General features: G+C 50.0%; 1 protein-coding gene across 1 annotated transcript; it reads left to right on the top strand.

Moving 5' to 3' along the window:
* Positions 1 to 653: 653 nt before the first annotated feature.
* Positions 654 to 3,565, top strand: C2CD4B (C2 calcium dependent domain containing 4B). The gene is made up of 2 exons (XM_062204792.1): positions 654 to 1,083; positions 1,262 to 3,565. Exon 2 carries the CDS (start codon positions 1,302 to 1,304, stop codon positions 2,394 to 2,396), a length of 1,095 nt encoding a protein of 364 aa, XP_062060776.1. The 5' UTR covers positions 654 to 1,083; positions 1,262 to 1,301; the 3' UTR covers positions 2,397 to 3,565.
* Positions 3,566 to 27,514: the final 23,949 nt, after the last annotated feature.

The raw sequence follows: 27,514 nt of genomic DNA, 5'->3' as shown, positions 1-27,514 counted from the left end.
CAGAGCGTCTACTGTTAAGGAGGCGGCAGCCCAGCAGAGGGAGACAAAGCAAATAAGATGATATGCCCCCCCCCCCCCCCCGACCTTTTCCTGATTGAATCATTTCTAGAATAACAATGGTGCTGCAAAAACACGTATACAACCATGGTTTTTCACATTCGGTATAGCACTGAGTGCATTATATGAGACACTGGAGACACTGGACACTTTATGATAAATCAGGCTTCTTGGAGGATGGTTTTGCCCAACTGCTGGCTAATGTCGGCTTTCGGAGCTCCGTGAAGGTAGGCAGGCTAAGGGACAGCGTTCAGTAGGCTAGGTGTACTCAATGCACTTTCGACTTACAGTTTTTTTTTTAAAATTTATTTATTTGAAAGAGTTGAGAGAGAGCACGAGAGATCTTCCATCCACTGGTTCACTGCCCAGATGCCTGTGGAGCCAGGAGCTTCTTCCAGGTCTCCCAAACGGGTGCGGGGGCCCAAGCACTTGGGCCATCTTCCACTGCCTTCCCAGGGCCCAGCAGAGAGCTGGATTAGAAGTGGAACAGCCGGGACTCGAACCGGCGTCCATATGGGATGCGAGCATCGCATCGCAGGCGGCGCTTTACCCACACCCCCGACGACTTCCAGTGTTCTCAATTTACCTGGGTTCAGTGGGATGTGACCCCGGAGAAGTGAAGGGGGCGTCCGTGCAGAATAAACTTCCTGTGCGTTTCGGCTTCTTCATCCGGCTTGACCGCCTGAGGAAGGCTGCAAGCTCTTTCAGTCGCCACTTCTGCTTCGGCAGTGACAGGCGACCTCTTCACCTGCCGCCTCTCCAGGACCTGCATATGGGGCTCCGCGCATGCCCAGTGAATGCACGCCCAGGTGCCGGTGTCTGCAGGTGGGAGCCCCCACCGCGGGGTTCCCAGCGTCCTCGGAAGAGGTGTCTGCGAAGGCGGGCCGCCCGGTCTCCAGGGGCTGGGCGGGACTCGGGCCACATATAAGAAAGGCGTGCCACCGTCCCGGCTGCAGTCGAGCTACCGCCACAGTTGCCAGCTCTGGGCTTGAGACCAGATCCAGAGACGCTGAAGGAGAAGGCAAGGTCTGATTTCTATGTGTTCTTTTATTCGGTTCCAAAGTGGAAGGCAGGGCGGGTGTGCAGGTGCGTGAAAAGGCTGGGGCCCGGCTGGGGTCGCTGACACCTCGGCGCTTTCAGAGGGGTCGGGGGAGGAGCTCTGGCAGCCCCCGGCCGTACACTCAGCTGCGCCTCTCCCCTGCAGGACCCTTCCTCCCTACCACGCCCAGCGCCAGCCTCCTAGGATGCGGCTCCTCGGGAAACTCCGCGCCTCGGCCCCAGAGCCCGTCTTCTCCAACGTGCTTACCCCGGGCCGCATCCCGGAGTTCTGCATCCCGCCGCGGCTGTCCGTGCCCAGCCCGCCCGAGTCCCCGCCCTCGGCTGCCGCCGTGCCCCGCTACTGTGCCGCCGAGCCGGACTTGTGGCCCTGCGCAGCCGACGAGGGTGTCGGCCGCACCGACTGGGACCCGCGCTCGCAGGCCGCGCTCTCGCTGCCGCACCTGCCCCGCGCCCGCACCGCCTACGGCTTCTGCGCGCTGCTGGAGAGCCCGCACATCCGCCGCAAGGAGTCGCTCTTGCTCGGGGGACACCGCGCCGCCGCGCGCCGCTCCCGGGCTCACACCTACGGAGCCGGCGGCGGAGGGGTCGCAGGATCGGACTTCCCCATCGTGCCCCTGCGCAGCCCGCGCGTCGCGGGCGCGGCGCTCGCCACCGATCCCGACGACCACCGCCCGCCCCAGGAAGCACTCGCCCCGCGGCTCCGCGGCCGCTGCCTCCTGCGCGCCCCCCACGGGCTGCTGAGCCGCGCGCTGCGGGCCCGGGGCAGCCCCGGCCTGGACCGCGCCCGCTCCGTTTCCAGCGGGGACGAAGACGAGGAGCGCGGCGCCCACCCCGGGGCCCCGGCCCCGGCCCCCGCGTCCCCGTCGCCGCCCCCGGGCCCGCGACCCGAGCGCCTGGAGGCCGAGGGCATCGTGGCTCTGGGGCGCGCCGGCTGCGCGCTGCGCCTGGCCGCCGAGTACTGTCCGGGCAGCGGGCGCCTCCGCGTCCGGTTGCTCCGCGCCGAGGGCCCGGCCGGGGGCGGCCCCGAGCCCCGCGCCGTCTGCTGCCGCGTCAGCCTGGTCCTGCAGGCACCGGGCTCTGCGCGCAAGCCGCGCCGCGCCGTGCTGGGCCGCAGCCGCAAGGGCGCCCTGGACCAGGACTTCTGCTTCGACGGCCTCACGGAGGAGCAGGTGCGCCGCCTGGCCGTGCGCGTCAAGGCCGAGAACAAGGGCCGCGGCCTGGAGCGGGGCCGCCGGCTGGGCCAGGGCGAGCTGCCGCTGGGCTCGCTGCTGCTCCTCTGAGGACGCTCTCTGCCCGCCGGAGGACTGGCGGACATGCGGACGCTGACAGCCACTGTGTACAAAAGAAACGTTATTTATTTGTTTTTCTACCTAAGATGCTGCTTTATTGGCGTTTTAGTTACTTGGTGTTCCCCTTTGTCATCGCTAATTGGTAGTGGAGGTGGAACTTTTTGTATCGTTGGGAGGAAAGGGTTGGCTCTGGACCGGAAGCAGAGAAATAAACCTGCCTGCTTTTTTCTATCAGTTGTAAACGGCTTTTAGGGGGGGGGGGGGAGCAAGTTATTCGTTTGGAATCACACCCAGTGCCAGGCTTCGTACGCACAGCTTCCATGCACTGACGCGGCACAGCTAACGTCCCCTTGGACTACACACACAATACACATCAGACTCCCTCTTCCATGTGAAGATACGTGGGTGGGGGAAGAATAGCTTGCTTCTTGACAAAGGATTTCTTTTGGAAGCAAATGCCCCATTAAAAAACTGCTAAGAAACAGCAACACAAAAACCTGTGGAGTGTCTTCCAGCAGAGGATGGCTTAGGGACCCTAGGGAGTTCCTGGTGTCGCCCTCGTTCTTCTCCAGGAGCCCTGGGGAGCCTGACCTGCCTTTCTCACCACCTTGGTGTTTCTGTGCCATTTTTCTGCACACATGTCAAAGGCCTGGGAATTCCATCCGGGTCTCCCATGTGGGTGGCAGGGACCCAACCACTTGAGCCTTTGTGTACTCACCTCCAGTGTGTGCATTGGCAGGAGCTGGAATCAGAAATGGAGTCTGCCTCCTCTGCTATGGAACACACACAGGCATCCCACGTGGCAGCTTAACTGCTTTGCCAAAAGCCCATCCCGTTTTTATTTGTTGATTTAACACAAGACCTGAGTCCACTGGAAACGGATTAGACCCAAGGAGTTTATCCCTGGCTCTAGGAACCCACAATTGTAATGGAAAGCACAACAGAATAATAAACAGATTGGAAGTGGAATCCTCATTTTGCTACCTGCCCTTAGTCTGAACTGGGGCAAATCAGCCGGTCTCCCCAGCCTCGTTTACTTCATTGGTGAAGGAGGCGGTGGCGGTGTGTGTGTGTGTGTGGGGGGTGTCATGTTTACCCCATAGGGTACAGTGAAGATGTGTCTGACAAACCAGCTGGCTCTGGAATGCATGTGCAATGTGATAGCAAATCTGAAAAGTCTGGCGCTGTTCCTGCTGACTTGGTGCTCGGGAAATAAATGTTCCAGGAAATAAGCGGATTACCATGTCTTTGCTTTCCGGGTTCTGCGGTGGAGGCTGGCAGGATAGTTGGCTGCTAGAGACTGACGGGTTAGAGGGGCTAGCCATGGGAATGTGGCGCCCTCCAGGGTTCCGAGAGTCAGTTTCCCCAGGAATAATCATCAGCACTCATTCTGGAGCAAAAAACCCTCTAGGGTTGTTTCTGAAACAGGGTTTTGGTCAGACTAAATACAAATCCCAGCCTTTAAATAGTATTTAAAAAGGCGAAAGGGCCGATAGAGAAAACACGGCAGAGGCAAATTGCCCGAAGCCATGTGGCCGGTGTGTGTCACTGAGCTCAGGCAGGAACCAAGCTGTCCTGAGTTCCCTGAGGACTGACCTCCCCTTAGTTCACCCAGCTGCTGACTGTGGACCCCTCACCCTCAGAGAGGTGCAGCGCTAAACCCAGCAGACCAAACAGTGAAGAAGACAAGCGAACAGCCAAACACTAACCAGCGTTACTACAGATTTTGATGACTATCATGAAATAAGCTGGGGATGGTGATTAAAACTGTGTGGACTGGGGGGTCGGCGCTATGGCGCAGTGGGTTAAAGCCCTGGCCTGAAGCACCGGCATCCTGTATGGGTGCTGGTTCTAGTCCCGGCTGCTCCACTTCCGATCTAGCTCTCTGCTATGGCCTGGGAAAGTAGTAGATGATGGCCCAAGTCCTTGGGCCCCTGCACCCACATGGGAAACCTGGAAGAAGCTCCTGGCTCCTGGCTTCGGATCAGTGGAGCTCCGGATGTTGTGGCCAATTAAGGAGTGAACCAATGGATGGAAGACCTCTCTTTCTCTCTCTCTCTCTTTTTTTCTCTCTCTCTCTCTCTCTGCCTTTCCTTCTCTCTGTGTAACTCTGACTTTCAAATAAATAAGTAAATCTTAAAAAAAAAAAAAAAAAGACTGTGTGAACTGGGAGGGTGGAAGTGAATGGTGTTGGAAGGGCCCCCTGAGATCTGAAAGAGGAACCATTCATTGGAGGAAATGACTGCTTCCCGTGTGCCTGTGGTGCCTTTGTACATCCCCAGTGGAGTTTCCGATGCTCTCCTCTGTTTCTTTTCTTCCAGGCTTCTTTGATCTAACACATTCTTCCTGTTACCTTGGTCATCCTTGGTCCTCCCTCTCACGTTCCACTTTACTGGGCTATAAATCTTATAGTCTCAGGGAGCCCTTCTCTGCCTTGTCTGAAAGCAGCCCCGTCATCACTATCCACTTAGACTGCTTTATTTTTTCTCCTTAGCATCATGTTATACATGATGATATATATATATATATGTATGTATATATACATATATACATGATGATATATATACTTTGTAGTTTGCTCATTTTCTACTCCATGAGAATGCATGCTTTGTAAAATTGGGGGCTTGGTTCACTGGTTCCTTGCCATTGCTCCAGAGCCTAGAACAGGGTCTAGTTTATAGTAGACTTTCATTAAATATTAACCAAATTGAGTGTTGAATGAGGAAAGAAAGAGGTAAACAGAGAAGAGTAGGGGGCACCATGCTAAGTCTTTGTAATCTCATGGTTAGAAATTAGGTAGAGAAGGAGAGGTCTGTGTGTCGGAGGAAAGCAGCAGCAGCCAGTGAGGTAGGGGACAGAGCAGGTGTGTGTGTGTGTGTGTGTGTGTGTGGTCATGGACGCCAAGACAGGAAGTTGTTCTCAGTAGAAGGAGGTGTCCAAGCAACGTAAGTCCTTCAGGGAGGTAAAGAGACATGAGACCAGACACATACGCATCTATTGGCATTGGCAAGATGAAGAGCAGTGGTAACCTTGACAAGAGCAGTTGGAGGACAGTAACGATGACAAGAGCAGAATGCATTGACGTGGATGGAAGGTGAGAACATAGACAGGAAGTTTTGATAGAGGAGAAGAGGGGCTGGGGCTGGAAGCAAATGGGCAATCAAGGAAGTTCTGATGTGAAAGAGTCCCAGGCATGCTTGGGCTATGCAGGATGGAGGGAGGCATTGATAGGGCAGAGACGGGGAATCAGCAGTAGCTGCAGGGGAGTCTTTCAGAGCAAGAAAGGCTCTGAGCACATGAGGGGTGAAGCAGTCACCAGGAACACATCTGTCCTATTCTGCCATGCCCAGCATCCTTGCAGCCTGAGCAGGTCACTCTTGGGGTCCCAGGATACTGGCCAGCAACCACTGGGCCTGCCTTCTGATTATGTATCAGAATCCAGGCTGGGAAGAGGCTTTGCTCCTGAAAACACTCCTAAGGCTGGAGAAGCACTTCCCTGGAAAGCCCCAGCAAACTGGTTACGGCTCAGAAGGAGCTGCTATCCCAGTTTGAGCCAATTTCTGCAAGGGTAGGGGTGTAGCCTTGGAATTTTCTCTGTAGATGAGTGTAGTACTTTGCTAAGCCAGGTGCTTCTTACTGTTGGGAGGGAAGAGAGGGGAGGTGCAATGGACCATTAGCAAGGACAGAAACCCCAGCTTCTAGGCTCGGCCAGCCGTTAGTGTGACCTGGGGCCGATGCTTACCTTACTATGAACCTTGGTTCTGTTGTTTCTAAGATGTTGACTATGCAGATGGGAAGGGTTAAATGACGTAAGTGCATTTAGTCATAGCAAGACTCCCAGTAACGGGATGGCAGCCTCTTGTTTTCAGAAGTCATTTGAACGCCATCTCTCGCTCATGCAGATGGAGGTAATTTTGCAGAATGGCTGCACGCACACCTGTGCTCCCAGTCTTCAGTCTGTACAAAGGGCAGCCTACTGGGAACATGTCTGGGTGGCTGCACTAAGTGACACAAACACCAAGAATTACATTTTTCCGTTCCGCTGGTTGTACGCTTCAGCGTCCATCTGCCGTGTTCCAGGGAGAGGAGCAAACAGCTCAGCTGATGTGCGCTTCTCAAGTCTGGCCGCCCCACGAGGACTGGTCATCAGTTGTGAACTGTGCGGCCTTGATGAAACACCCGCACGGGATCACAAGCCAGCGCTTTCTCTTCTCACAGGGAGAACCGTTATTTGAATTTATTTGCCGAAAAGAGTAGGTTGAGTCTTGCAGATTGGTAGCCATTTCTGCTTCTGAAAAGAATCCATGTGTCCTGCCACCGTCTGCCTGTTCGGAGCCAGTGCCTCATTTGTCCATGTGGTGCTCCAGGTCTCCGCTGCTTCTTCCTCCTCAGCTGAGCCAGAGCCTCCGTGTCTCCCTCCTTTGTACAGTGCCCTCTGCATCCCTTCTTCACCACCAGTACCTTTTTCATTTCAATATTTTAAATAATTCGGGATTACAGAAAAGTTGCTGAAATACTACAAAGGACTCCCATTTACTCTTCACCCAGATTCTCTGAGTGTTAGCATTTTCCCATGTTTGTTTTTAGCACGGTCGTTATCTATACATAATCTATCTTTTGAAAGGTGAGTTTAAACTGAATCCTCATCGGATTGACTTTCCAAACACTCTGCTCTCAAACAAGCAAATTCCTTCGGCGATTTTATATCATCCAGAATTCTTACTGTTTTTCTGTTTTATAGCCCACGGGGTGACAGTAACTCAAAAACGTATCACACGTGGGATGTAGCACTGCTACAAAGGCAAGGAAAAGACAAGGGGATGGGAAGTCTGGATGCCTGGCTAGATTGCTTTATGTTCTGCACACATGTTAAATATTGCACTGCACCCCCCAAAAATGTATGACAGCTTCATCAAAAATTTTAAATAATGAAACAATTTGTAAAAAACAAAAAGAATCCTTAGCATCTAAGATTGATTGTAGTCTCTCCCCTGTCCAGCTCCTCTGATCTTTTCTTCTTCTTCTTTTTTTTTTTTCCCTTTTTTTTTTTTTTTTTTTTGACAGGCAGAGTGGACAGTGAGAGAGAGAGAGACAGAGAGAAAGGCCTTCCTTTTTGCCATTTGTTCACCCTCCAATGGCTGCCGCGGCTGGCGCACTGCGCTGATCCGAAGCCAGGAGCCAGGTGCTTCCTCCTGGTCTCCCATGGGGTGCAGGGCCCAAGCACTTGGGCCATCCTCCACTGCACTCCCGGGCCACAGCAGAGAGCTGACCTGGAAGAGGAACAACCAGGACAGAATCCGGCACCCCGACCAGGACTAGAACCCGGTGTGCCGGCGCTGCAGGCGGAGGATTAGCCTGTTGAGTCGCAGTGCCGGCCTGATCTTTTCTTCTTTTATCATTTTGTCATTTAAAAGTTTTGATTGACATGAAATACTCACACATGGACAAATTATTTTTTTTAAATCATTACTTGGGGCCAGTGCTGTGGTATAGCAGATAAAGCTGCTGCCTCCAGTGCTGGCATCCCATATGGGTACCAGTTCAAATCCCAACTTCTCCTCTTCTGATCCAGCTCTCTGCTGTGGCCTGGGAAAGCAGTGGAAGATGGCCCAAATCCTTGAGCCCCTGCATCCACGTGGGATACTTGGAAGAAGCTCCTGGCTTCGGATTGGCCGGGTTCCGGCCATTATGGCCATTTGGCAAGTGAACCAGTGGATGGAAGACTTCTCTCTCTCTCTTTGCTTCTGCCTCTCTGTAACTCTGCCTTTCGAATGAATAAATAAATTTTTGGGCCTGCGCCGCAGTTCAATAGGCTAATCCTCCGCCTGTGGCACCGGCACCCTGGGTTCTAGTCCCGGCTGGGGCATCGGATTCTGTCCCGGTTGCCCCTCTTCCAGGCCAGCTCTCTGCTGTGGCCCGGGAAGGCAGTGGAGGATGGCCCAAGTGCTCGGGCCCTGCACCCGCATGGGAGACCAGGAAAAGCACCTGGCTCCTGGCTTCGCATCAGTGCGTTGTGCCGGTCGCAGTGCGCCAGCCGCAGCGGCCATTGGAGGGTGAACCAACAGTAAAAAGGAAGACCTTTCTCTCTGTCTCTCTCTCTCTCACTGTCCACTCTGCCTGTCAAAATAAATAAATAAATAAATAAATAAATAAAAAATTTTAAAAAAATGTTACTTATTAGAATGGCAGAGAATCAGAGAGCGAGACAGACAGACAGATCTTGCATCCACTGGTTCCTTCCCCAGATGTCTGCCTCTGCCAGCAACGGCTGGGGCAGGCCCGGTCTGGTGCTGAACTCATGTGTAGAGAACACAACCCAGGTCCCCCACCTGGGTGGCGGAACCCAAGTACTTAAGCCATCCATTCTGCTTCCCAGGGTGTTCATCATCAGGAAGCAGGACCTGGGAGCTGGTGGTGGATATGGAACCCAGGCTCTCCAATGTGGGACACAGGCACCCTAACAGATGGGCCAAACGTGTTCCCTATGTGCACATTTTTATGGGTGCAGCACAACATGTGCAGAGTACAAAACCCAGCTTCTCCACCTTATTCTCTAGAACCCCTGTCCCCGGTGTTCCTCGGACACGAGAACAGAGTCCACCTGCTGTCCCATGAATGTGTCTGTACTGGGCCCTAGACAGATCTGTGGTGTGTGAATTTTTCATTATGAGAATGAAATGAAACACTGTTCAAAATACAACGATGCTGGCGCTGTGGCATAGCGGCATCCCATTTGAGCGCCGGTTCAAGTCCTAGCTGCTCCTCTTCTGATCCAGCTCTCTGCTGTGGCCTGGGAGGGCAGTGGAGGATGGCCCGGGTCCTTGGGCCCCTGCACTTGTGTGGGAGACCTGGGGGAAGCTCCTGGCTTTGGATCAGCACAGCTCTGGCCTTTGTGGCCAATTGGGGAGTGAACCAGCGGATGGAAGACCTCTAAATCTCTGCCTCTCCTTCTCTCTGTGTGTAACTCTGACTTTCAAATAAATAAATAAATCTTTAAAAAAACACACACACAAGTCCACAAGAACCATCAGGCTGGCAGAGCAGCTGAAAGACATGGTTGATGGATAATGCATTTGATGTGGAAAGTTTGCACAAGAGCATAGATCTGGCCAAAAAAGGTGGCCATGTCAAAAGTGTTCTCCTTATTGGAAAAGCTTGTCTTGAAGAAAACACTAGAAAATGCGGAGTTTGCAGAACTGTGGCACCTTTGCTGTAGCTGTAATTCCTCAGCATTTGGAAGGCTGGTGAGGGACCACTAGATCTTGGACAGGTGTGATCGTAGGGACAGTGCCCTGCTGATGGCCTCCTGTCACCAAGTGTCCAAGTCCAGTTCTCAGAGACAGCCTGGGAAGCCATTTTCCTCTTCTTGCCCAGTCTCCCTGGATTGGAATTTTCTGCCCTGGAGTCATTTCAGGGAAGGTTGGAGGGGGTGGGGAAGGCCGGCTCCCCATTCTGGCCTCTTCAGAATGCCAGACCCCCAAGACGGTCTATGTGGGGTCTTCATAAAGTTCATGAGAAATGAATGGATTTCAAATTGTTTTGCACCAAAATAAATATATCTTTTTTTAATTAAAATATTTATTTATTCATTTGAAAGTCAGAGTTGCAGAGAGGCAGAGCCATGGTGGGGGATATCTTCCATCTGCTGGTTCACTCTCCAAATGGCTGCAATGGCCGGGGCTGGGCCAGTCCGAAGCCAGGAGCCAGGAGCTTCATCGGGGTCTCCCATGTGGGTGCAGGGGCCCAAGTACTTGGGCCATCTTCCACTGCTTTCCCAGGCCATAGCAGAGCTCAGTCAGAAGAGGAGTAGCCGGGGGTCCGGCAGCGTAGTTCACTTGGTTAATCCTCTGCCTGCGGCGCCGGCATCCCATATGGGTGCCGGTTCTAGTCCCGGTTGCTCCTCTTCCAACCCAGCTCTCTGCTGTGGCCCGGGAGGGGGGGCAGTGGAGGATGGCCCAAGTGCTTGGGCTCCTGCACCCGCATGGGAGACCAGGAGGAAGCACCAGGCTCCTGGCTTTGGAACAGCGCAGTTCTGGCTGTTGCAGCCATTTGGGGGGAGAACCAATGGAAGGAAGACCTTTATCTCTCTCTCTCTCTCTCTCTCTCTCACTGTCTAACTCTGTCAAGTAAAAAAAGAAAAAAGAAAAAAAATAAGAAGAGGAGTAGCCGGGACTTGAACTGGTGTCCATAGGGGATGCGGGCACTGTAAGTGGCAGCTTAACCTACTGCACCACAGTGGTGGGCCCATAAGTGTATCTTTTAATTTCCATTTTCCACGAATTTAAGTCCCCTCTTATTCCCACCCTTCTTTGTAAAGACAGGCAGCCTCTTGGTATAAGAAGAGTGAATTATCAGAGTGGGCATTGTGTGTTGCAGGTAAGGCCACCACCTGCGACACTAGCATCCTAGAAGGGCGCCAGTTCGAGTTCCGGCTGCCTCACCTCTGATTCAGCTCCCTGCTAATGCTCTGGGAAAGCAACTGAGGATGGCCCAAGTGCTTGGGCCTCTGCACCCATGTGGGAGACCTGGAAGAAGCTCCTGGCTCCTGGCTTTAGCCAGCCCAGCTCCAAACATAAATCTTAAAAAAAAAAAAAAAAAAAAAAAAAAAAAAAAAAAAAAAGAGTGAATTCTCCTGCTAGCTGAGGCCTAGGCTCTTTTCTCCACCCTTCCACTTATCACCTGCCTCTTTCTCCTGCACCAGCACGCGCCATGTGAGACCTGAGTAGACTGGGGATTTGCCGGGGCCAACAAGGAGTGGGAATGGAATGGAGCAACAGTGAGGGCAGAGCTTTGTCCTCACAGCTGGGGGCAATTTCTTTCTCTCTCTGTCTCTTTCATGTATATATGTATGTATGCATTTATAGACACATACAGAGAGAGATAGAGACACACAGAGAGCCGGCTCCCTTTCCAAATGTCCCCAGCAGGGCAAAGCTGGGAATCAGGGACTCAAGCTCGATCTCCTGCATGGGTGGCAGGAACCCAAGTGCTTGTGCTGTCACCACTGCCATGCAGGGAGCACATTAGCAGAAAGCCAGGACTGGAAGCAAAACCAGGACTGAAACCCAGGCCCTCAATGAGATATGGGCAAACCTAGGGGCATCTTGACTGCCGCACGAACATCCACGCCTGTGCTCTATGCTCTGGAGGAAAGGGTAGAACTTCAAAAAGAACTAAGACAAAATTCTGGAAGAGTCGGAAGCCAGTTTAGGGCTATGCTGAGGTCACTGTGGAATAAGGAATACAGAAATGTTTATCTCTGTGATACGAGGGACCTTAAACAAAACCCAAAGTGTGTTTCTTGAGGGAAGAAATGTAAAGAACTTTACACTGTGTAATGTGTTGAAATACTACACTGTACTTCGTAAGAATGTCTAGGTATTACATGTTAACCCAAAATTTTTTTAAAAAGGTTTATTTATTTGAAAACCTACAGAGAAGGAGAGGCAGCAGAGGCAGAGAGAGAGAGAGAGAGAGAGAGAGAATAGATCTTCCTTCCCCTGGTTCACTCCCCAAAAGGCCCCAATGGCCGGGGTTGGGCCAGGCTGAAGCCAGGAGCCTGGAGCTTCTTCCAGGTCCCACGTGGGTGCAAATGTCCAAGCACTTGGGCCATCTTCTGCTGCTTTCTCAGGCCATCAGCAGGGAGCTGGATTGGAAGTGGAGCAGCTAGGACTTGAACTGGTGCCCGCATGGGATGCCAGTTCTGCAGGCAATGGCGGCTTTGCCCTCTATGCCACACCCTGTCTGATGGTTTTCTTGTGATTACTGTGGAACTACAGGTTTTGGGGAGGAAGATCACACAGGTGGTGTCATGTTCATCACATGTGTAGGGGGTTCATACTGTCAGTTTGACTTATCACTGTTGTTGATTTGCTCACCTGACTAAAGTACTTTTTGTCAGTTTCACCATAAATCTACTCCCCCCCCCCCCCACATCGTACTCTGGAAAGGATATCACCATGTGTAGCCCAGAAAGGGGGAACCGTTAAACTCCTACTCCTTTAGAATAGCTTGTTCACATAATTACTTGGAAAGCCTCTACAGCAGAAATTAAATAATGCATATTTTTCATTAGTAATTGTGCATTTTTTTTTTTACTCCTGAGAGAGAGTGAAAACTAGTTCACATCTGCTGGTCCACTCCTTAAATGCCTACAGTGGCCAGGACTGTGTTGGGCCAAATCAGGGGCTAAGATCTCAATCTAGGTCTTTCATGCCAGGGTCAGGAACCCAATTAATTGGGACATCACTACTGCCTCCCAGGCTCCAACAAGAAGCTGGGGTCAGGAGCTGGAGCCAGGACTTGAATATAGGCACTCTGATATAGGATGCGGGAATCTTAACTGCCATGCCATGCCCATAAACAGCATTTATTTTTTAAAAATTTATTTATCTGAAAGGCAGTTACAGAGAGGCAGAGACAGAGACAGAGAGCTGTCTTCCATCTGCTGGTTCACTCCCCAAGTGGCCACAGTGGTCGGAGCTGAACTGATCTGAGGCCAGGAACCAGGAGCTTCTTCTGGGTCTCCCAAGAGAGTGCAGGGCCCAAGCACCTGGGCCATCCTCTGCTGCCTTCCCAGGCGCACTAGCAAAGAGCTGGATCAGAAGTGGAGCAGCTGGGACTCAAACCGGCGCCCATATGGGATGCCAGCACTGCAGATGGCGGTCTTACCCGCTATGCCATGGCATCAGCCCCAGCAGGGAGAGATGTTATTGGATATGTTTTATTTTAAAAATTTGATTTAAACTTTGGTGATTGATGCAATTGACGGCAATTGATGGCAGTCAGGTGTAAAGGAATTATCTCACAGAGATATTTAGATCCAAATGAATTGGCTGCAGCCACACAATCATGGAACTTATTTTTCAATCTCATCTACCAACTTGCAAAGGTTTTTGCTGGCATTCCATGTCATCTTCCATCATTCTTGATCATTAACTGTAGAGGAACAGCTCTGCCATGGTGCCCTAGTGACCTTGCGTGCGTCCATTCAGATGAAGGCAAAGCCTTGAACTGCGGCTTGTTTGATTCCTGACAGGTTGCCCTGTGGTCTTCCCAGAATGCTATAGGATGGGACGCCTGCCAGGAGCTGCGCAGGACCTTTCCCTGTGCACCTGCCTGTCTTCCCAGGAAGGCTGTCACAAAGGAGTTTCTGTGGCCACCCAGGCTCTGGGTGGCATACAATGGTCTGTCTGGTCTCCTCTCAGAATAGGACCTCCAACTGCAGAATCACTTAGCAGAGTCTGGAATTTCTGAGTGATGAGGAAGGCCAGACGTCACGTTGCTGATTTTCTGTGTGTGTGGCGCAGACCACAGGAAGCCGACACCTCAGGCTGATCTTTAGCTTCTTATGGAAGTAAGCTGGCTGGAGCTCAGAGTGGCTTGTTGTGTCTTGAATGGTCCCAGCAGTTAGGCCCTGGGTCTTTGCTTTGTGTGTGCAGTTGTTCTCACAAACTTTGAATTCTTTCATTTTCTCTCTCTCTCCCTTCCTTCCTTCCTTCCTTCCTTCCTTCCTTCCTTCCTTCCTTCCTTCCTTCCTTTCTTTTTTAGAATAGATTAATTTATTTGAAAGTCAGAGTTACAGAGAGAAGGAGAGGCAGAAAGAGAGAGGTTTTCCATCCGCTGGTTCACACTCTAATTGACCACAACAGCCAGAGTTGTGCTGATCTGAAGCCAGGAGCCAGGACCTTCTTCTGGGTCTCCCACGCAGGTGCAGGAGCCCAAGGAGCTGGATTGGAAATGGAGCAGCCGGACTCCAACTGACGTCCATATGGAATGCTGGCACTGGAGGCTGAGGCTTTACCCGCTATGCCACAGCTCCAGCTCCCATATTCTTTTATTTTCAATGAATGGGCTCAGATGCCTACTAAAACCTATTGTTTGGGAGTTGGGTGCTCTGGTGTAGTAGGCTAAGCCTCCACCTGTAGCAATGGTATCCCATATGGCAGCTGCTCCTTTTCCAATCCAGCTCTCTGCTATGGCCTGGGAAAGCAGAGAAGTAGAAGATGGCCCAAGTGCTTGGGCCTCTGTACCCATGTGGGAGACCTAGAAGAATCTCCTGGCTCCTGGCTTCAGATCGGCCCAGCTCTGGCTGTTGCAGCCATTTGGGGAGTGAAGCAAATGGAAGACCTCTCTTTCACTTTGTCTCTCTCCCTCTCTCTGTCACTCCGCCTTTCAAATAAATAAATAAATAAATAAATAAACCCTTAAAAAAAAGAGAGGGGAATACATGCAAAAGATTTGCTTTAAAACAAAATGCTATCCCTAGCAGGGGTTTCTTTGAACGCTGATGGCTTATGGGGGATGGAAGTGAGCTGCACTTCATCCAGGAAGGCGCAGACACTGTCCCGATGGTAAGCGCCAGAACTTTCGCCCCTAGAAGTGAGATCCTCTGAGAAACAGAATTAGAGCAGTGCTGGGCTACCCCTGAGATTGCAGAATAGAACCAACCTTGGCTTTAGGGCTCAGGCTTCCTGCTTCTCTTATTCCTTGCTGCCAGGCAGGAAGCCCAGACTGAGGTCTTGTGAAATCCCCTTAGGGCTGGTGGTCTTCTGCAGTAGGCACTGGTTGGGATGGGCTGCAGGCTCCTGGGTAAGCGGGGCAGGGGGGGCCAGGCTGCAGTGGTGGGCATGGTCCAGACCTAGAGCTAGCTGCATGGTTGCATAAAAGGGCCCAGGAGTCCACTGAGGGCGTTGGCAAAGTCAGGGTTAGTACACTTGGACTGGGAAGCCACAGGAGAAAGCGCTGACTATCAGAACACATCTGTGCCTCCTTGTGGACATCGAACCGTGTAACTAAAGTAAAGGGTGAGAATGGGAAGGCTAGGAAAGTGTGCTTACCAATCAGCGCATTCTGACTGTGAGATAGGGCTTTGAGTGCTTTCTGTCCTTTAGGCACTTTATACTCAGGGCACCCTGCCTGGCACCCTGTGACTTTCCTACTTTATGGATGACTAAGGCTTAGCATTGCCCTAGATCAACAATCTGTAAGGGTTGGGGTTCCTGCTGTAGACAGGGATGGCGGAGGGGGAAAGTAACTGGGATGGAAGAGGAGGGTGGATATTAAAAGCAAATTTTACCCACTGCATAATTTTTTTTGGAGGATCTAGTTTGAAATTTAAAAACCTGCACAGGGGACCAGCACTGTGGCATAGTGGGCTAAGCCCCTACTTGTGTTGCTGGCATCACATTTGGATGCTAATTTGTGTCCTGGCTGCTACTCTTCTGATCCAGCTCTCTGCTATGGCCTGGGAAAGCAGTAGAAGATGGCCCACGACCTTGGGCCCCTGCACCTGCTCATGAGACCTGGAAGAAGCTCCTGGCTCCTGACTTTGGATTGGCACAGCTTTGGCCATGGTGGCCATTTCAGAAGTGAACCAATGGATAGAAGACCTCTCTCTGTCTCTCCCCCTCTCTGTCTGTAACTCTACCTCTCAAATAAATAAATAAAATCTTTTTTAAAAAACTGCACAAACCAAAATGTCGAAAGAAAGTCCTAAAACAACTTACCCTAAGATCTTAGTGTTATAACTTCACCAGAAATCAAATATATCTGCACATGTTCCAGAAACTTTTCCTGAAAGCCAATACTATAAGACAGGACTTTGGCCTAGTGGTTAAAATGTCTGCGCCCCGCATCAGGGTGTGTGGGGTCCGTACCGGGCTCTGGCTCTTGACCTCAGCTTCTTGCCAATTCAGGCCCTGGGAAAGGAATGATGATGGAGCCGATAGTTGGGTCCCTGCCATCCATGTGGGAGACCTGGATCGAATTCCGTGTTGCCAGCTGCAGCCTGGCCCAGCCCAGTCTGTTTCGTGCCTTTAGTGAATGAACCAGTGAATGGGAACTCTCTCTGTGTCTCTGAAATTTAATAAAGTTTTAAATTAAATAATAAATACAAAGGGAACAAATAAAAAAACATTTGTGGGACAGTCATCTGGAGACAAAAGCAGAGGAGAACTTCCAGAGCTGTGAATGGAACATCTGGTGTGGTGTGTTTCCGTGTAGATCATGCGACAAGGAATGCCAAACAGCTTAATCAGTCCTGTTCTTTGTGTTTCCATTCAGGGTAACGTGGTCATGGTCACAATGTCATTTTTGTTCCAGTGACTAGAGATCCAGAAAGGCACGGGATTAGGGGAGACAGGCAGGAGAGGCTGCTGGAGGAGAGGAGGGGAGGCCTCCCAGCCCTCAGCCACCGAGCTGTCTGGACGGCACCTGCCTTGTGCAGCAGGCCACTGCTGTCCCTCCTTTCCTAAGGACGGGAATATTTATGGAACTCCGCAGAGCATTTGTGGAGCGCTAACTCCGTGCTGCCATCAAGGCACATGGAGCCCCCGGGAGGGGAAAGCCACGTGTACCAGGAGAGACAATGCAAAGACAAGGGTGGAACAGAGCTGACACTGAAGGGCCCCTTACGTGTAGGGCTGATCCCACTGCCCTCACCACCTGCTTCCTCTCTCCTAGCTCCCAGGGACCCAGCCTGGTGGAGCCGAACTCAGCTCACACGTCGAGGGCACAGTGAGGGTGGAGAATTCGGTCCTCGGCACATGGGGCAGCCTGGACTGATGGAGTGGTCTGGGGCAGCCTGCACATGCCTGGGGGATGCAAGTAAAGGGGTTGTGTCCCATGGGAAGGCTGGCTTCCTGGGGCTGGTGAGGGCGCAGACAATCCCTGGGCCTGAGGAGCCTGTGAGGAGGGCTGCAGTAAGGCCTGGAGTTGGCCAGATGCCTACAGAGCTGTGGCACTGAGCCTGCTTCCCTATCTCCTCCACCACCTCCTCAGGGTCTGTTCCCAGCTGGTCTCATGGGAGTCAAATATTTGCAAAATGGATTCTATTTTTGCACCTTCCTCCACTGTGCTTTCTGCTGGTTTCATCATTTCTTTGCTTTTCTTTCTTTTTCTCCTTCCTTTCTTCCTTTCCTTCATTCTTTTCAAGATTTACTTATTTGGGGCCATTGCTGTGACACAGCAGGTTAAACTGACACCCCATATGGGTGCTTCACTTCCCATCCAGCTCCCTGCTAATGTACCTCGGAAGCAGTGGAAGATGATCCAAGTGCTTGGGCCCCTGCACCCATGTGGGAGACCAGGAAGAAGCTTCTGGCTCCTGGCTTTGGATAAGCCCAGCTCTGGCCTTTGCAGCCATTTGGGGAGTGAACCAGTATATAGAAGACCTCCCTCTCTGTCTCTCTCTGTGTGTCTGTAACTCTGCCTCTCAAATAAATAAATCTTAAAAAAAAAAAAAAAGATTTACTTATTTATGTGAAGGCTGAGTTTCTGAGTCCACAATGACCATGTGGGTGCAGGGGCTGGCCCGCTCTGCCGTAACACTGGAGCTGGTCCCCAGTCCAGTGTTTCCAAAAACTTTAGCCTTAGCTGATTTTGTCTTTTATCCTCTCCTCAGCAAGCCAACCCACCTCCTAATCCCCCAACTTACACATAAAGTTTCTGTTTAAAGGAACACCCCAAGGTGTCTGCACTGTGGGTTAAGCCACCATCTGCCGTTCCAGCATCCCATTTGGGCACCATTGAAAGTCCTGGCTGCTCCACTTCCCATCCAGCTCTCTGCTAGTGCACCTGGGAAGGCAGCAGAAGATGGCCCAAGTGTCACTATTGTCAGGCAGTCATCCAGCTCTACCCGTGTGCCACTCACATGGGATACCAGGTTGGAGTTCATGGTTCCTGTTGTGACCATTTAGGGAGTGATACAGCAGATGAAAAATCTCTCTCTCTGTCACTCTGCCTTTCAAATAAATAAAAGTAAAATATTTAAAAAATAAGTGAATATTGCAAGAGTTCCTACCTAGAATGTTGTGGTCATTAGGGATTTCTGTACTATTCATAGGGAGACAGAGTGGTCGCTGGACATCTGGATTCCACTTGGGCTTATCCACTTAACACCTGTGTGATCGAAGGTAACTTCCTTCAATTCTATCCACCTCATTTTTCTCATTTGCTAGGTGGGGCTAGTGATGATTGCACCTACCCTGCACCAAGAATTAGAGACAGTATCTGCAAAGACCCTGGCACAGTGCCTGGCTCTCAGACAGCACTCAGTGACGGGCAACTCTTCATCTTGTCTTTATTTTATATTATTTTATTTGGACAGGCAGAATTAGACAGTGAGAGAGAGAGAGACAGAGAGAAAGGTCTTCCTTTGCCGTTGGTTCACCCCCACAAAGTGGCCACTACGGCTGGTACACTGTGCCGATCCAAAGCCAGGAGACAGGTGCTTCTCCTGGTCTCCCATGCGGGTGCAGGGCCCAGGCACTTGGGCCGTCCTCCACTGCACTCCCGGGCCATAGCAGAGAGCTGGACTGGAAGAGGAGCAACCGGGACAGAATCCGGCGCCCCGACCGAGTCTAGAACCCGGTGCGCCGGCGCCACAGGCGGAGGATTAGCCTGGTGAGCCATGGTGCCGGCCAAAATCTCAATTTTTTTTTTTTTTAAACAGGCAGAGTGGACAGTGAGAGAGAGAGAGACAGAGAGAAAGGTCTTCCTTTACCGTTGGTTCACCCTGCAATGGCCGCTGCGGCCAGCGTGCTGCGCTGATCCGAAGCCAGGAGCTAGGTGCTTCTCCTGGTCTCCCATGCGGGTGCAGGGCCCAAGGACTTGGGCCATCCTCCACTGCACTCCCGGGCCATAGCAGAGAGCTGGATTGGAAGAGGGGCAACCGGGACAGAATCCGACACCCTGATCGGGACTAGAACCCGGGATGCCAGTGCTGTAGGCAGAGGATTAGCCTATTGAGCTGTGGTGCCTGCCTCTTCATCTTGTGTTTAGAAAGGTCTTTTCTGGCCAGCGCCGTGGCTTAACAGGCTAATCCTCCACCTTGCGGCACCGGCACACCGGGTTCTAGTCCCGGTCAGGGCGCTGGATTCTGTCTTGGTTGCCCCTCTTCCAGGCCAGCTCTCTGCTGTGGCCCGGAAAGGCAGTGGAGGATGGCCCAAGTGCTTGGGCCCTGCACCCCATAGGAGACCAGGAGAAGCGCCTGGCTCCTGGCTTTGGATCAGCACGATGCGCTGGCCGCAGCAGCCATTGGAGGGTGAACCAATGGCAAAAAGGAAGACCTTTCTCTCTGTCTCTTTCTCTCTCACTGTCCACTCTGCCTGTCAAAAAAAAAAGAAAAGAAAGAAAGGTCTTTTCTATGCTTCCCAATACCTTAGACAGCAAGTGACAGCATAACTCTGAGAACTTGCAACTCTTGCATGGTGAGAACTGGCTCAGAACTCACTGAGCTTTCAGGCTTGTTGAGGTCAGGGAGTTTAAGAGTTCATGGGTTATTTGGATGTAAGAATCAAGATAAGCTCAGTTTTCACTGTCAAATGAGATCCCGTTCTTGTCTGTCCTGATGCATTAGAATCTAATTAGGATCCATCGAGATCAGGTTTGGCTTGTCTTGATTATTACTGTACTCCACGTATCTAGGGCAGTACTTGGCATGTAGTGGGAAGTAAACAAATATTTGCTGATGAATACATAAACAGCCATATGATTTCAGGTGATCTTTCTAAGGAGGCAAGGGGGATGCATCTACATCTATGTGTTTATATATTCTTTCTTTCAGGTCTCTGACTGTATTAAAAACCACAGTAAACATAAACAAGGTGGATGCGCCATCTCAGAGTCCATGTGGGAGGACAGAATGGCTGGGAGAGGGGATCCAGCCTGTGGACTTGGAGGAGGTACTAGCAGGGACATCTTGAGAGGGCTCAGAAATGTCTGGGAGTGATCTGGTCACCTGCAAAGGCGTGGTGCCAGAATGGAGAGCGTGAGGGGGAAGTCCAGTGAGCAGAGGCCCTGGCAGGACACGACCATCAACTATAAGGGTAGCTCACAGGATAGGGGCCAGATGAGGGGCACGAAGCCACTGCTCCCGATGTCATTCCCCCTCGCCTTTGGCTCCTGGTCCAGACATCACCACTGCAAAGGGGCCTGAAAGGTAGAAAGAGGTGGGAAATCTTGAACTGCCCAAGTTTAAATTCTGAATTCACCATGTTTAAATACAGAATCGCTGAGTTACCTTAGACTCAAAACACATACACTCATACTTTACCCAGGAATCCCACCAGACAAAAAGCTTTTATGATATCTAAGACCAAGTGGTTTAAAATGTGATTTTGAAAACAACACGTATAACAAAACAGAATGGTAAAAAAAAAATCTGCTCCCTAAAAATCCTTATGAATCAGTCTGGCCTAGCAGGTGCCAAGACCACAGTGAATTTGATAACCAATTATTTATCAGAAATGCAGCTGCTTGTCGGAATTACAACCAGGTTGAGCTTCGGTCTGACTTGGCAGTTTCTAGAGAAGCAGGTGGCTGAGCTGAACACCTGGGCTTGGGTTACACCAGCCGGCGTCTGGCTTGGTTTTCCAGGGGGTTTTATGGCTTTGAGGGCAATTTCGTGCACCTGCTGTAGTTGTCCTCTCAAGGAGTCTCATGTTGCTTACTTGGGTGACACTAGGAGACCCTTGGGTCTCAGTTGTTGCAGTATCTTATTGTTTTGATTGCCTTTGGTTTTCCAAAACACCATGCGCCCCATTGTTTGGCTGTAGGTAGAGCAGATCAAGTGGAGATTTGGGTTGCAGGAAGATCAAGAGGGTGAATGATTGGTGCAAATAAGAGGCTGAGAGTGGGGAAAACCTGTATGTGGCAGGGTGGGATGGGCAAGCTGTGACGAATGAGAGCTGAGCAAGAATTGGGGCGCTCCTGCTGGCTGGGGACTACCAGTAGGAAGCAGTGATCAAACCTGGAGGCTAAAGTAACTGCTAAGCAGACTGGAAGCTGGACCCACTGTCCAACCTTCCTGCATCAGAGCAGAAGGGAGCCTGAGGACAAGGGGCAAAGGGGACTCCGCTGGAGCAGATCTTGCAGCCTGGACTGGAAAGCTGGGGCCACGGGGCTGTGCCGGCACCTGCTGCCTAGAATTACAAGGCAAGCAGGGGAGAAGAGTCCCACACGCCTGTCTGTCCTGTCACCCCAACTGCCGCCCGCTTCTTCCCATCAAACCCATGGCTCCTCTTCTTACGGATGCCCACTAAGTGCGTGCATGGGTCTTGTTTCCCTCAGTTTACAAAAAAAAAAAAAAAAAAAAAAAGATAGAAAATCACTTTCTAGTGGTTTGCTATATGAAAAGAAGTTGTTTCTTGCCTGGCAAATGACAAGGGAACAATCACAAAACTGGAGACAGGGAGGCAGAGATCTCCCTGAGGAGGGGAAGATTCGGGATCAGAGCAGTTGCTGAGCCAGAGGGCTGGAAAACCACGGTAGAGGGTTCCTGCTCATCCCCACCACAGACTCCCAGGGTTCCTCTGGAAGACAGATCGAAAGGCAGCCCTGGACTCCAGGCTCTGAGCCACTTCTTGAAGCACCAGCATTCACTGGCACACACAGCCTTTCCTTTCAGCTTTTACTCAACTGATACACACACCATTGTTACAGAAACCTGGGGTGGAAAACTCCCTTCAAATAGGCACCAGAGACACTGGAGGATCAAAAGCAGTTGATTAATGCCAGCGGGCTCAGTGGGAATCATTTCTTGAGAACTGAGCACCAAACCCAAGTTTCTTACAATATTTATGGGTTCATCAGCATCATACCTTAACCATTACAGCACTTGTGGGTTTAAATTGCAGCCCGTGAGTTGGGACCATTTATGGGGAACTGGCTACGTGACTCCAGACCACACTTGCAGTGGTTGGTGGGCCCGGTATGCTTATGAAGGAGATACCTGGAGCAGATTTATTAGGACAGATTTACGACTGGAGTTACAGAAAGCAGAGATGAGGACAGCTTCCCTCCCTGGACAAGATAACTGGGCAGCTGCTTCACCAGATGATGGTGAGCAGCCAGTTTTCAAGGTCAGTACCGGGGGTCCACTTTCCTTCCTCTGTCTCTGGTTGCGGCCTTATTTCCTCTGCATTATGTTCCCTGTTTCAAGAAACTCCATGCTCAAGAACTCTCCACACATACCTGAGTTTGCCTTCTAAATTCTTGAGTCCCACCTGGGGCTCCTGCTTTGTTCCCCATGGCTGTCACTGTCAGGGAAGTCAGAGATATGGGAGAGAAGGAGAGGTTCCCCATTTGCACCCAGGAGCTAAAAGACTTGGTGCTGGCCTCCCCTCTGAAAACCCTTAGGGCCCATAGCCAAGCATTCATGAGTAAGGCAAGGGAGTTGAGAGAGGCCCATAGGCATCCACATGTGGGAAGCAGAAGGAACAAGAGAACAAGTGTGGGTTCTAGGGAGAGCTTGATGTCAGATCCAAATTGCAGTGACGGTAGGAAAGGAGAACGGAGTTGGTCATGTAGCTTGGCTGGAGAGATCTGGAAATTCTGAAAAGATCATGGTTCACTTTTGAAGTATGTACTTACATCCTAGAAAGCTGGGAAAAGTTTGTGAAAGTTATGGTGAATTCTGAAGATGGCGGTATAGCAGCAAGGTGTGCAGAGGTGTGCAGAGAGAAATTGATGAGTAGAGGGGACAGTCAGGTGACAGAACCACAGAAGGTTGGCTAGAGTGACACGGGAGCATGCCAGAGAGTGTAGGGGTCCACCCCGGGGCAGGTAGAGGGGCCCAGAACTGCAGAAAGAGAATGAAGAAAAAAAAAAGGGCCAGCAGAGGGACGACTGTAGTGGCTTCTACCACCGCCGCTGCTGCCTCTGACCCACCCTGGGACGAACAGGGGAGACACACGCACAGTTGAGTGGGAAAGAAAATCAAAACAAAGTGAATAGTGCCCACAAGAAGAGGGCGCGATCCAGGGGGATGAACTGAGAGATTGAACATGCCAGGATCCCTCAGAGTCCCCTCCCCATCAGAGCTGCAGTGGGCGGAGAGCTGCCATCTTGTTTGTTTACATTCGGGTGGACTCTGCTTTCCGCCTCCAAATGAGGGAACTTCAGTGGCAGGGACCAAAGCGATTTGGAGCGACTCCTCACTCATCATGCAGGGGGTACAGTGACGGGGGCTGAACAACAAGGCCCAGGCACTTTAGGGCAAACAAAGGAACAGGGAAACTGGCCCCAAGGGGCGGAGCTTGGCACCTCAAAGCCCTGGCACCAGCCTACTCAAGTTACCAGAAATAAACAAATGCTAGAAGGTAGGGCTGCCTGCTTACATTGGCTATCAGTACAGACTCATAGCAGCCCATAGCAGAGGGAAATCAACCTGAAAATTAAGCCAAACAGAAATGCCGAAGAACAAAGGAAAAATCCAGAATAAGAATATAGAAGAACCTGGCCGGCGCCATGGCTTAACAGGCTAATCCTCCGCCTTGCTTCGCCGGCACATGGGGTTCTAGTCCCGGCTGGGGTGCCGGATTCTATCCCGGTTGCCCCTCTTCCAGGACAGCTCTCTTCTATGGCCCAGGAAGGCAGTGGAGGATGGCCCAAGTGCTTGGGCCCTGCACCCGCATGGGAGACCAGGAGAAGCACCTGGCTCCTGGCTTCGGATCAGCGAGATGCGCCGTCCGCAGCGGCCATTGGAGGGTGAACCAACGGCAAAAAGGAAGACCTTTCTCTCTGTATCTCTCTCTCTCACTATCCACTCTGCCTGTCCAAAAAAAAAAAAAAAAAAAAGAATATAGAAGAACCTATGAACTCGCCAATGGAGGAGGCTAAACCATCCATAATAGAGGCTGAAGAAGAATAATTTGAAGTCATGTCAGAAAAAGAATTCAGAAAATTAATAATCCAATTACTTAGAAGTAATGAGAAACAGATTCAAGATCTGAATGAAAAGCGTGCCCAAGGATTAGAGATCCTAAAGAGAAACCAGAATGAAATACTGGAAATGAAAAACTCAACTGACCATATGAAAAAACACTATGGAAGCCCTCAGAAATCAAACAGATGAAATAGAAGAGTGAATATCAGAACTTGAAGACAAACTTCCAAAAATAATACAGTCAGATCAAACACAGGAAGAAGAAATTAGAAAATTAAAAATCACGGTTGGAGACCTACAAGATTCAATCAAGCATTGTAATGTCCAGATAATAGGAGTCCCTGAGGGTGTGGAAAGAGAAAATGGATTGGAAGGCATTTTCAATAAAATAATATCAGAAAACTTCCAGCAGAGGCAGATTGATAGAAACAACCAAATTCAACAAATACTCAGGAGCCCCAACAAGTTAGACCAGAAGAGAAATTCACCGTGACACATTGTGGCAACACTCAGCTCAGTGAAACACAAAGAACAAATCTTAAAATGTGCCAGAGAGGCCAGCACCGTGGCTCAACAGGCTAATCCTCTGCCTAGCGGCGCCGGCACACCAGGTTCTAGTCCTGGTTGGGGCACCGGATTCTGTCCCGGTTGCCCCTCTTCCAGGCCAGCTCTCTGCTATGGCCCGGGAGTGCAGTGGAGGATTGCCCAAGTGCTTGGGCCCTGCACCCCATGGGAGACCAGGAGAAGTACCTGGCTCCTAGCTTCAGATCAGTGCAGTGTGCTGGCCGCAGCACACGACTCTCTCACTGTCCACTCTGCCTGTCCAAAAAAAAAAAAAAAAAAAAAAAAAAAAAAAAAAAGTGCCAGAGAGAAAAGCCAAATCACATTAAGGGGTAATTTAATCAGACTCACCCCAGACTTATCGCAAACACTACGGGCAAGGAGACAATGGCATGATATATTCCAAGTTTTAAAAGGCAAACAATGCCAGCCTGGAATAATATACTTTGCAAAGCTATCATTTATGAATGAAGGGGAAATAAAGATCTTCCACTACGAAACTGAAAGAATTCGCATCCTCCCATCCAACCCTACAACACTGGCTCAAAGACGTGCTGCACACAGAAATACAAAAACAAGAACTTCACTACAAAAAAAGGCGAATGTAGAAAATGACCCAAGTAAACTACAAACAAATCTAAAAATACATTAACAGCTCATTTAAGGAAACATGACTGGAAAGAGACAGTATTTAACAGTAGTCACACTGAATGTAAATGACCTCAATTCTACAACCAAGAAACACAGACTAGCTGATTGGATAAAAAATGAAAATCTATCTATATGGATTCTTCAGGAAACACACCTTATCAGCAAAGATGCATGCAGACTGAAAGTGAAAGGATAGGAAAAGATATTCCAAGCTAACAGAAATCAAAAAAGAGCTGGTATGGCCATCCAATTATCAGACAAAATAAACTTTAACACAAAAACTATTAAAAGAGACAAAGGATCAATCCAACATGAAGACATTACTATTATAAATGTATATGCACCTAATTACAGGGTGCCTGGCTACTTGAAAGAATTACTAAAGGACTTAAAGGGAGATATAGACTCAAATACAATAGTAACAGGGGACTTCAACACCCAACTCTCACCAATGCACACATCAACCAGACAGAAAACCAACAAGGAAACAACAGAGCTAATTGATGCTATGGATCAAATAGACCTAGTAGATATATTCAGAGCCTTCCACCCCACAGTCACAGAGTTCACATATTTCTCCACAGTACATTCCATGTACTCCAGGAATGACCATATTCTAGGCCATAAAGGGAGCCTCAACAAATTTAAAAAAATTGAAACTATACCATGCATCTTCTCAGACCATAGTGCAGTGAAACTCAAAATCAACAACCCAAGAATCTCTACACCATATGCAAACACATGGAGAATGATTCTGAATGAACAGTGGGTCATAGAAGAAATCAAAAGAGAAATCAAAAGATTTCTAGAAACAAATGAAAATGACAACACAACCTATCAAAACCTGTGGGATACAGCAAAAGCAGTGCTAAGAGGAAAGTTTATGGCAATTGATGCCTATATCAAGAAACTGGAAAGGAACCAAACAAATAACCTCTCCATGTACCTCAAGGGTTTAGAAAAACAGCAGCAAATCAAACCCAAACAAAGAAGAAAAAAAGAAATACTAAGGATTAGAGAAGAAATAAACAGAATTGAAACCAAAAATACAATACAAAAGATCAACAAAACCAAGAGCTGGTTCTTTGAAAAAATAAACAAAATAGACACACCATTGGCCCAACTAACCAAAAAAAGGAGAGAAAAGACCCTAATCTGTAAAATTAAAGACAGTAATGAAAATGTAACACCAGACACAACAGAAATAAAAAGAATCATCAGAGGCCAGCGTCGTGGCTCACTTGGCTAATCCTCCTCCTGTGGCACAGGCAACCTGGGTTCTAGTCCCAGTTGGGGTGCCGGATTCTGTTCCGGTTGCCCCTCTTCCAGTCCAGCTCTCTGCTGTGGCCCAGGAAGGCAGAGGAGAATCGCCCAAGTGCTTGGGCCCTGCACCCACATGGGAGACCAGGAAGAAGCATCTGGCTCCTGGCTTTGGATCGGCACAGCGTGCTGGCCATAGCGGCCATTTGGGGGGTGAACCAATGGAAGGAAGACCTTTCTCTCTGTCTCTCTCTCTCTCACTGTCTAACTCTGCCTGTCCAAAAAATAAAAAAAAAAGAATCACCACTACAAAGAGATGTATGCAAACAAATTGGGGAACCTAGAAGAAATGGATAGATTCCTGGACACATACAACCTTCGTAAACTGAGCTGTGAAGATATAGAAAACCTAAACCGACCCATAACCATGAAAGAAATTGAATCAGTAATAAACACACTACCAAAAAAGAAGAACCCAGGACTGGATGGCTTCACCACTGAATTCTACCAGACATTTAGAGAACAACTAACCCCAGTTCTTCTCAAATTACTCAAAGCAATTGAAAGGGAGAAAATCCTCCCAAATTGTTTCCACGAAGCCAATTCCTAAGCCCGGAAAAGACACAATAGAGAAAGAAAACTATAGACTTATCTCCCTGATGAACATAAATGCAAAAATACTCAGCAAAATCCTGGCAAACCGAATCCAACTACACATCAGAAAGATCATTCACCTGGACCAAATGGGATTTATCCCTGGTATGCAGGGATGATTCAATAATCAAAAATCAATCAATGTGATACATCACATTGACAAATTGAGAAACAAAAATCATATGATTATCTCAATAGATGCAGAGAAAGCATTTGACAAAATACAACACCCTTTCATGATGAAAACTCTAAGCAAATTTAGGTTAGAGGGAACATTCCTCAACACAATTAAGGCAATTTATGATAAACCAATGGC

Source organism: Lepus europaeus, chromosome 11, assembly GCF_033115175.1.
Source record: "Lepus europaeus isolate LE1 chromosome 11, mLepTim1.pri, whole genome shotgun sequence".
Taxonomy (NCBI): Eukaryota; Metazoa; Chordata; class Mammalia; order Lagomorpha; family Leporidae; genus Lepus; species Lepus europaeus.
The sequence above is the reverse complement of the archived record's forward strand: the minus strand, read 5'-3'. Positions and strand labels throughout refer to the sequence as shown.